The 10,648-nt window shown below is 52.3% G+C and overlaps 3 protein-coding genes across 3 annotated transcripts; all 3 read right to left on the reverse strand.

Annotated features, from left to right (window-relative positions):
* Positions 1 to 165: 165 nt before the first annotated feature.
* Positions 166 to 2,361, reverse strand: AYO20_11301 (hypothetical protein; the record flags this gene model as incomplete). The annotated part of the gene is made up of 3 exons (XM_022649553.1): positions 166 to 1,726; positions 1,796 to 2,135; positions 2,202 to 2,361. The coding sequence occupies 3 exons, from the start codon at positions 2,359 to 2,361 to the stop codon at positions 166 to 168; spliced, it is 2,061 nt and encodes a 686-aa protein (XP_022494460.1).
* Positions 2,362 to 3,150: 789 nt separating this feature from the next.
* AYO20_11302 (hypothetical protein) lies at positions 3,151 to 5,287 on the reverse strand (the record flags this gene model as incomplete). Its single annotated transcript, XM_022649554.1, has 2 exons — positions 3,151 to 5,080; positions 5,154 to 5,287. 2 exons carry the CDS (start codon positions 5,285 to 5,287, stop codon positions 3,151 to 3,153), a joined length of 2,064 nt encoding a protein of 687 aa, XP_022494461.1.
* A 345-nt stretch (positions 5,288 to 5,632) lies between these two features.
* Positions 5,633 to 10,428, reverse strand: AYO20_11303 (hypothetical protein; the record flags this gene model as incomplete). Its single annotated transcript, XM_022649555.1, has 5 exons — positions 5,633 to 6,249; positions 6,303 to 6,407; positions 7,655 to 7,715; positions 7,771 to 7,797; positions 10,327 to 10,428. 5 exons carry the CDS (start codon positions 10,426 to 10,428, stop codon positions 5,633 to 5,635), a joined length of 912 nt encoding a protein of 303 aa, XP_022494462.1.
* Between the last annotated feature and the right edge of the window lie 220 nt (positions 10,429 to 10,648).

The raw sequence follows: 10,648 nt of genomic DNA on the forward strand, positions 1-10,648 counted from the left end.
TTTTGGTGGGTTGTGCTGTGTGATTGGTTTTTGTGGGTGTGTTGTTGTTTTTTTTACTGTAACGCGGCCCTCCGGTATGTACTCAGTGTAGTTCGTCGGCAGCGTCGGATGTGTAGAAGTGACTGTTCTTCATTCCTCCTCTCACTCAGCTCCACGCGACTCGCCTCAATGAAGCCTTTTATCGGCTAGTAGACTCTCGCGGGCCTCTTGGGACTCGCTGGAAGTTCGGCCCAGATCACTCCAACTTGTGTCCACGCCGCGGCTGGAGCCGCCGCTTTCGGGGTGTGGTATTCCCTGACGCTGGCGCTGACGCTCTATTGGTGCATTATTTCTACCACGTCCCATGCTCCCGTGGGGCAACTGGTTCATGGCGTCCTCTTCGGCGTCCAAGTCCCTGTTGAACCACCAGAAGAGGCTGCCCGCGACGAACGCGACGGCGCCCATGACGCCAAAGTTCCAGACCAGGTACGGGTCGCGGGCGAGCCAGAGGAAGGCCTCGCCGATGACGTTGGCCACGGCGCTCATGCAGAGCGAAAAGGCCTGGACCATGGAGCGCATGTTGCGCGGGGCCTTTGTGAAAGCGTACTCGATCGACGTGATGGAGGCGAGGATCTCGCTGATGGCGACGAGGAGGTAGATCGGGGCTTGGTAGGCGATTGAAATGGACGCTGGGGGGCAGTCTTTGATGTTGGTGTTTGCGCTGGCACCATCACTGCCTCCATTATTGGGGTCTTCCCTTTGACCCTCGGAAGGATAATAGCCACACTCGTTGTGTGTGTAGATGTACCTCTGCAGGAGAGCCGCGTACACCATGGCCGCGCCGCCAAACCAGAATCCCAAAGCGATTTTCCTGATCGGGGTCAACTTCACGCCACGTTTGCGCAGGCTCGGGTAGATGACCAGGTCGCAGATCGGGATGAGGATGATCAAGGTCAGAGGATCCAGGTTCGAGACAATCTCGGGCGGAACCCCGGCGTGCCTCATCGTGTCCGCTTGGGAGGTCAGGTTGTTGTTCATCTGGTTGTACGTGAGCCAGTACAGTGGGAACCACAGGAGGACGGAACAGGCCTTCACGCCGCGACGGAGTTCCGAGACCCAGGCGTCGTCGAATGTCATCCATGATGGGCGCTTGTGGGAAGGCACGTGGGATGGTTGCACGGCGGTCCAGAACGTGGGAGTCCGGCGGACATTGCGAATCGTGCGAAGAGGGTTCCACGACCAATGAGGCCGGACGGCGTAGAAGAGCGTCTTGACCGTAGGACCCAGGACCGAGCCTTGCGGAGGAGTGAGGCGGTATCTCTTCTTATTCAGGATGAGGATGAGGGGGCAAAGGAGGAACATGAGCGTCGGCAGCAGGAAGGCGAGGTAGTACCCTACATACAACGCCGCGTAAGACATGGAAATCTGGCCGATCAAGGCACCAATGTTGATGAAGAGGTAGAACCAGTTGTAGATCCTCGCCGACGTCTGGGCTGGGTCGACGATCACACGCTCTCCGGTCTTCGGGTCGATCGAGACACGGAGGTTCTCTGACACAATTTGCTCGGCGATCAGAGGAGAGATGTTCGGTTTGAAGCCCCCTGTCCCGAGACCAAAGACGACAAGGGCTATAATGAACGAAAGGAGAGCGGTTTCGGTGCGTGCTAGGACAGGAGGCAGCGCGCTGATGGTTAGGAGGACGTGGCCGACAACGGCAATGCCGATCGACACCATGATCGTCTTATATCTGCGAAAGACCTCGTCAGAAATTGTTGACTTCCAATAAGCCCATGGCCCGGACGGGGATTAGCATTACCTTCCAAGGTAGGTGTCCGCCAGCCACGCTCCCAGCAGCGGCGTCACATAACACCAAAAGGAAAAGAAAGTACCTAAGCCAGTAGCCATCTGCTGGCCCTGGCCTAGTGCCCCGGGGTTGTTGTCTGTATCCCCGCCCGGATTCGGGGCTCGACCGGTCGGCGTGAGCAGTCTTCGCTGAACATAGTTCTGGAAAAGAATCTGCGTGCCGTAGTAGGAGAAGCGTTCGCACAGTTCCACGAAGGCGACCGTGTAGACCCGCCAGGGGATGTTATCGGCGACACGGGGAAGAGTCTCCAGGTCCGCCGCAGTGGGATTTAGAGCATCCTCGTCAGACGAGTCTGGAGACATGAGAGGCTTGTCTTCTGTTAAGTAACCCTGTTAGAACAATGACAATTCAATCCCACCAGAATGTCTTGACTCGCCTGGGACATCCAGCATCTCGGAGATGCTTGTTCTCCGAAGTCCATCATCTGAATGTAGCTCCGCAGAATCGTCGAATTGATGGGAAGAGCGCCGCAGCGGGATCGACGATCCCGTGATGTCTTCGAGTTCAACCTCGCGCATCTTTGGAGAGAAGACTAATCAGTCCCGAAGGTCGTCGATGTAGCCGCAGCAGCGCCCCTCTGCCCAAGATGGAATGCCACGCCTTGACATATGGCGGAGGCGAAGAGACACAGATAAGGCCCGCTAGACCTTCTGCTTAGACAGTGCTAGTTCATTCTTCGGTGTCCTAGATTTATGGCAAAGATCTCGTCTGAACGTATGCCCAGCAATCAGCGGGGGGGTTGAACGATGTGGTGAAATTGATATCTCCACGCAGAGGTTCGCAGTGCAGATGATAACGGGCTATCGTGAGCCACTCCGCGTGACCATCATTTTCATGGCTCCTCATTGGTTTCTGCATACATTTCGCAGGTGTATATTGACCCAAGCCACGAGAATATGGTGTCGCCAACGTGGATCGACAGGATTGAAAAGAGGGATGGTGAATGTGAGACGAAGACGTTGAATAGGGGGGCCGGGGCTGCTACGGATCAAAAGTTCTTCCGGCTTCCGGCATCAGGCTTACGAGGCTGAGGTCACAACCTTCTAGAGCCTTGCCAATACACCTTTTCCCGCACCAATGTACTAGAATGGATGTGGGAATGACAATAGACAGTCGGAAATCTAGGTGTAGTCTTCACATATACTGATATATAGGTCTTAGCGGCGTAATTGGGCCTGTACATACATCGCTTTCCGTTGAAATACGTAGTTTCTATTGTCCCATCTCATCTAAAATACTTCATGGTCCCGCTCCTCTTTTACGAGGAGGTGGTCCATGATATGCTGTGCCGTGCCTGAATGCATATCCTAGGCAAGCACTCCGAACAACAACTTCGTCCTTGTCCAGTACTCAGACGCAGACTTTATATTCGCTTCATCCCTGGCCATAGCCGATGTGTCTCGTCCCAGTGCAATACTGAGATACAGTTCGTCGAACTCGTTCTCCATGTACCAGGCCTTGCGCTCAGGACTGAAGATATGAGATCTAACAGCTTCCTTGACCAGTCCAACCACTGGAAGAGACCATAAATCGGTGCCACCAATATCCAGCATTATCCCACAAAGTTGTCGTAGAGTTGAGAATGCACAGGGTGAAGGCATATTGTCAAGCAACATGTCCTTGTTCCATCTCTTGGTCTTCTTCCTGCGTTCTCTTGACGCAGATAATTGGAGGCTGACCTCTTTCGCCACGAGCTGATGCAGCTGCCGGACAATCTTAGGGAGCTTCTCGAATCTGGCTTGCTCGGGAAAAGTATGCTGTAAGGACATCATCGAAAATCTGATGGCGCGTAGCAATGCCACAATTTGGGAGACAGACTCTGGCTCATCTACCACTTGGGTTGCTCGCTGGGTGATTTTTGCTTCGTATTCGAGCAACGCCGTCTGTAACGCATTTTGCAGACTGTCGCGGTATAGACTTGAATCCGTTTCGCACAGATCTTTGATCAAACCAGAGGCTTCGTCTTCATCCTCCTCCTCTGGCTCTTCAACAACATCTCTCCATCTCATCCTTGAAATCTCATTTAATTGATCAAACGTACTGTTTGTGGTTGTGATCCACGCATTCAACGACTTTGAAGCCCTAGATAATGCCACATTATGGCCGTCGTGTCGCTTTCGGATGCGTGTAGTGAGCTTAGCTCCCCCAGCCTCTAGATTCAATAGTGCGAGCTCTGGATCCCATAATGACTTTGTGGTTGTGCCAGCCGGATTTTCGAGGAGCAGCGTTGTGATATGAACCAGGTGAGCACATCTATCGTGACAAATGTCGTTCACTCTGCTGTTCAGAGCTTGCGCAATCTGATCCTTGATGTCTGGCCCCGCGGGAGTCGAAAAGTAGAAAGGAAGAAGAATAGTATACAGCTCGTGCCGCAACTGCAGTACCTCTGCTATCGAGTCCGTCGCCGGGAGATATTGGTGCAACGCATCAGAGAATGTCTTTAAGCTTTCTCGGGACCATGTCTCCAGCTTAGCCTGGGTTTCCTCGAATGTGGGTGCACTTCTCTTGAAGTAGGGAACAAATGACCGTATCTCCTGCGGAATCAATGAGATGATCTGGTCAAGGCCTAGAGACTCCAGGTCTCTGATGGACGGATCCTCCAAGATCGGTCTCTTCTGCAGATTACTGATAGAATCGACTATGGGCCGTCCTGTCAAAGACTTGAAGGTCTGCAAGGATAATATTTGGTATCGCAAGGCTTGACAAAAGGTGGACTTCTGGCGAGAGGCCGCCAATTGACGTCGGATCTTCTCAAGCCTCAGCTGACGCAGATGACCTAAGGCATCCTCAGAAGAGCTGCTGGTGACTAGGCAGTAAGCGCAAATGGACTCGAGAAGATCAGACAGTGTTGAAGTAGGTCTGATCAACTTAGCTTCGATTCGCAGAAGCAGTTGTCGCCGAAATGCACCAAGTTTGTTCCGTAGTGAATCGAGGCTCCCAGTTAGTATGTCTTGGTCACCCAGTGATTTCAGCAACAACCTCGAGACAACCATAAGCTGCGCACACAGTAAGATATGTTGATTTCGAAGGCATGAAGCCACAGACATGCAGCACCGTTGCAAGAGGCGAAACTGAGCCAGCGCCACTTTGTCTGCGGGCGGAGGCCGGGGAGAGGCATCCTGCTGAGGTGGTCTACAATTGTGACTGATTGACAAGAGTTTGTCCTCTGCAGTCCTTGTCTGTCCGTCTAAGACGACAATGGCTTCGGCTGTTGCCAAAAGCTCGCGGTAGCTGTCACTGGTTTTCCGAGTCGAGAGTCAGTATTGCAAAGTTGGCACGTTCCGGGCGGAGGCAAGGAGAGATAGCCTACCCAACAAGAGCACGCAGCTTATCTTTATTCTGTGCGGCACTGGCCCGCAATTGCTTTTCAATCACCCGGGTTTGTGGGATGCGATGGTTCTCGAAGGCATTCTGCCAGTTGAGAATTGTGGTCGTGGGATCCATGTCGGTGGTTGGACCGGGTGCGGAATGTGGTCTTGATAGAGACAAACAGACACACCTATTCGACAATGCCAGGGGCAGAATAGGGAGACTCAGGGACCAGGAGTCAGCATTCCTAACGGCGTCGAAAGGCTAGGGTGTATAGTAGACGACTATGTATCGGATGTTCTTGACCAATTTCAACATCAGTTGAGGCCACACTGGAGGGACTGCGCTGGCCATACGAGTGCTTCGCCGGAGCTGCGTCTTGCCGCAGTTTGCAGGGCGCAGCCGTCTTCGATGGGCCGTCTACAGTGCCTCCTCATTATGAGCATGGACAATTGTTCTCTGGATTGATAGTCTAGCCTTTCACGCAGGCTCAGCATTAATATACAGATTCTGAAGACTTGGGTCTTCCTCTAACAAGTCTAAAATCGCCTGCACCTCTTCCTCCTGCTGTGTGGACAGCGAAACCATTGAATCCTCGTTCGGCATGTAGACCACCTCTGCCTTTTCCACTTGGATTCCCAGCTTGCTTTGCAGCTTCTGAGCAACAGCCATGACATCGGCCGGTTCTGTCTCGACCACCAACCTGTTCTCTTCCGCTGCAATGTCAAGGGCTCCCGCTTCGATCGCATCTTCCAGGGCGTCTTCAACACCGATCTTTTCCTGCTCTTCAAACGAAATGCGGCCCTTCTTCTCGAACATAAATGCCGTGGGGGTTACTGTGCCGCCGGCTTTGGTGATGATGTTCCGGATACTGGTCAAAGTCCTCGCCTTGTTGTCTGTCTGGCACTCAATCATGGCAGCGACGCCGTGAGGGAGCATGGCCTCGATGATCACATTGTCAAGAGCTTGGCCGCTCGGAGATATCCCCTGTCCTTTTGCGATGGCATGTTCGATAGCAGTCTTCGAGAGCTGGCCCTTCTTCGCCACGGCGATCGCGTGAGCCAGTCTGGAGTTCATGGTGGGATCAGGCCCGCCCACTGAATTGTAGTTAGTGTCTGTACTCCATGAGCTTAACCCGTTCGTCCCTTACGCTTCGAGGCCATTATAATATCCGCAGATAGGTGAGTGCGGACCCTGCTCTTCGCGACATCCGCCTTGCCCTTGTCATGTTTGATCTTTGCCCACTTGCTGTGCCCTGAAAGTCGGAGTTGACAGCTTGACCAGTGCCTGCATGGCGCCTGAAAGCTCTCGAGGGAGAGACGGGGCCTCCAGAGCTGGCGCACACCCATACAAAAGACAGAATTATCTCAACAAACAACGGTGATGGTCATCAACCGCTCTGGGGAAGGCCCGCGCATTGGAAAACGAAGGCACGCAGGTTGGAGAATTTCGGTTGGCGCATAGCGCCCGAAGAGTAGCTGCGCAGTCCAGTTTTGTGATTCTCCGTACATTCTCCTCGAGTCCTCTACTCTTTTCGCTGTCCCGTCCTGGAGTTTGCCTAGGTAGTCGCGAATGCGGGTTGAATGCTCATTGTTTGTCTGAGAGCCCCAGTCACAACTGCCCTCCCCGACCGAGACGTCTAGCGACGAGACAATTTACTGTCTATCGTAGACGTGGTAAAGGGCATGGACCTCAACCGAGCTGTCCAAATCTCTAAAGGCGTATGCTTACATGGTTCAAACGTGGTATGACGCCAGGCAAGGACTCTAGTAGGCAGCACCGCGTTTGTCGCAACATTCGGTGTTGTCCCGGATCTTGGGTTGTTTCATGTTTGATCTGGTCCCCCACCAATACCAACCCCCACTGTTCTGGTGGTGTTGAGTCCAGAATACGTCTGCTACTCTGACGCACATCACAGTGAAGCTGCGATAACCCGTTAGCCTGTTGTACAGATGGCACCCGAAGGTGCTATTACATAAATCTCAAATGTCTAAGACGCTCCCCGCGGATAGCACCCACCATACTCGCATACAAGCAGTAGACCTGTTTCAAGTGGAGAGAGCGGGAATGCCCATGACTGGTGAGATATTCGATGCACGTTCAGTGCCTTTGATGGTTCGCCCCTGACGCCTGGCCAGCCTTGTTTGGCGTGTATCATCCTCTATGGTTTCATTGATACTGTCGTGATTGGTCGATCGAGATCGTTAACTATACCATGTGGTTCTTCGTCTAGGACCTGGAAGCTTCCACACAATACTCCTTCTGTGCTGCTAGTGTAACACATGTGATTTGCTGGAGAAGTCTTTTCCACGTCAAGTACCCAATTCTTTGGTGTTTTCCACTCTCCCTCACTTCTTGTAGACGTAGCCACTGGGAGCTATGTAGATCGAGGCTCCGTAACCATTGTTATAGTAGGTACTGCCGTTGACATTGGAGTATTAGTAGGAGCCATCTGCAATAGCAAGCGCCAGTACGGCTTGGACATGGAAAAAGGGCACTTACCAGCATTGGAGTAGTGGTAGGCAAACCCTTCAGGCTGAATGCGTGTGTCCCATCCATTCCCCTGAACCAATCGATTAGCCGAAAACGAGGTTGAGAAATCTCAAGGATGACCTTACTGCATTGTTGACGCCAGAATTGATGATCTGGTACGGGTAGTATGAGCTCCCGGAGGAGACGGAGGAGCCGGTTTCTCCGCTGGTACTTGCCAGACATCTCGAACAGAGTTGATAATGTTTCGTGGGAACCCGTGATAGGTCAGATGAAGTCTTCGTGCCTCCAGTGGATGGAGATTGGGGGTTGGATCGACGGAAGCGAGAGATTGGGTTGCAGGCCGTCTCGCCCGTCTACCTCCCGATGATCCTACTGCTTGTTGGTAGGCACTAGCGGGGGCCAGGAAGGAGCGACACTCAACGCAGTCAAGCCGCAGCCTGCAGGCTTCAACCCCTTTTTGCTACCACTTTCTTAGTCAGCGACATTCAGGTTTCATTCGGACTCCCCTTTATCCCCCTTCAATCGCTACCTGAATTTGCACTTACCTCATCGCTGTCGTATTTGAGGACCAGCTATCTTCGTTCCTGTTGGCTCATTGGATATCTCTAGCTCACTCTTTAACCCCGAATGGGAACCCTTCTCTCATTGGGAGCATGTAGAATTTTTCTACGCTTTAGCCATCAATCTGCAGAGGTCGATCTCTCTCCGCGCAAGCTGATATCTATTTTCTGCGAAAATGACACTGACCTACGAGAGATCGCCTTAGGCAACACCGTTTCCGCATATTGAAAGGAGTGCGTGCCTGCGAAGGCAGCACGGATCTATACGCAGGATAGGCATCAATGTCCCGTCCTTAAGCATGCTACATATCAGCCGAAGATCGCTTCGACTCGACTTTCCAGGCTGGCAACTACACAGAAGAAGACTTAAGAGTATGGCAGGATCTCTATGATGCGAAGGAGGCGGGTTTCGAGGGCTGGAGGCGCCGGAGCAGCGTGGACAAGTATTTTGCAGTGCCCTACCTCCAGACGCTTACCAATTGACTTAGTCGGGCCCAAATCGGCAGCAGTAGTCCTGTTACTGTGAGAGCTACAAGCTACTATTTCCGACTGTGGCAAAATCTGGTTCTGAATCTGGTATTTACTGGTTCAATGCCCTCCAGTCCAAAGGCAGACGCTAAGCCCAGTATAAGCCCGGCAGGTTTCTCTCGCCTGTGAAGAACTCGGAGTGTGATCATGAATCCGCCTCGACGGCTGATTCGGGAGGCTAACGGTGTTTTCTGACAATCGCCAGCATACGTTTCATGTTCACAGTTTTGAGTGAAAACACATCTGAAATGCCTGGTCTCGATCCTCGCAGCGGCTGAGGAACTTAAAAATGCCCATTTTGCCCGAGAAATGGGATTAGAATCGAAGCCGCTGCATCGCAGGCTCGAAGGACTGTTGTTCCACAACAGTCCGTGGGCTCAATGGTGATAGCTGAGCCACAACCAGGGCTTCATGATTCGATCATGCCCCTAGCCTCTATAAACCTCAAGAACACACACGACAGCTCGATACTAGGGCGCGGAAGTGTCAGCTCTTTCAACAGCCTGCTCCAATTTCCCGCCTCAAGCGGTGGACGCATTAGCCTTCCTATGACCGACCAATGGACAACGCTGAGCAATCGTGCTAGAAAGTGGCCTTGCAATCTGATGATCGAGATGGGAATTCACAACTTTGAGAACATAGGTTTTGGGGTCTTTCACCAGGTAGGCGCCTGTGGTGTGTGGTGTGATGGCTATGCTACCATTCAGGCGAATATTGCAACTTTGGAAGCCCCTCTCATGGTTGCCTCGAAGAAGGCGTCAAGACTACAACAAAACTAAAAACCCCGGATCCGCTTCGAAGTTCTGCATCTTACGCGCTCGGGGCCCTGTGAAGCAAGTGATTGGGCTTTGGACTCCCGTGCTATCGAGCTCATGCATGTCCGCTCCGGTTTGACAAGCAGGGCAACATGGTTGCTGGAAATTCTCCGCTCCGAGATTTCCTGCCCTTGGGTCTGACTAGGGAATCTGGCTGTTCGAGTGGAACCCCAGTTCCAGTCATTCCTACATAGGCCCTCATGAAAAGACCAATGGGCTTCCCAAACTTTGGGCTGAGTCCTGTACACTAGGTTCTCTGGCCTCTCATTCGTTCCATTTCAGCACTTTTTGCCGTCTCAGAACCTGCAAACCTGCGCCACGCCCCTCCCTTCAATTCTGTGAGCTGCGAGCGTTTCGTTTTAGCAAAGAACTCATGCGCAGCTTCGAGATGAAGTTTGTGTATCCATATCATCACCTACGACAGGGCCATCACACAGCCTTCAATTGGGCAAGTCCCTGGAAACCCAGGAAAGTAAATGCCTGAATGTTGAAGGGACGGTGGTGATAAGGAGAGGTCTACTGCTGCAACCAGGCTTCTTCATCGTTCCCATCATTCTTGCTACGAAGAAACAGCCACAACTATTCCATCAAATTAATACAGATCAATATGTGGTAAGTGACCAAAATATGAAGCCTGCACTTCACTGAAATGAGTGTCTAGCCTTGAAATGTCCAAGCGTGCGCCGTCCCTGCCAGGAGCTCAGCAGCAGATGGGATTCACAGCATCACTGTGGTCACCAGAAAAAGATACCGGCAAACTTGAGCATGCTCCACGAACCTTCTCATACGCAACTTGCCACGGGACTCCTTCGATATATTCGAAGTTGGCCGATGCCGTCGTATACGTCTGGTATTGCTGCGAGTGCGGCCATGGACCCATGACTGTCAAGATCAATTCGGATTGCGCCAATTGTCAGAAGCGGCGCTGTGCCCGTTGCCGCATTGAAACCACGACCGCATAAGATCCCAAGAGGTTGAGCGTTCGAGCAAGAGGGACAATGGTCTCGGTACCAAATTCCTTGTCAGAGCCAAGATATGCGGAAGAGTCGTGGGACGGAAAATTGTCTGCTTTATGAATGCTTTGGTTTATGTAGGAAGTA

The sequence above is a fragment of the Fonsecaea nubica genome (genome assembly GCF_001646965.1).
Source record: "Fonsecaea nubica strain CBS 269.64 chromosome Unknown Scaff145, whole genome shotgun sequence".
NCBI classification, from domain to species: Eukaryota; Fungi; Ascomycota; class Eurotiomycetes; order Chaetothyriales; family Herpotrichiellaceae; genus Fonsecaea; species Fonsecaea nubica.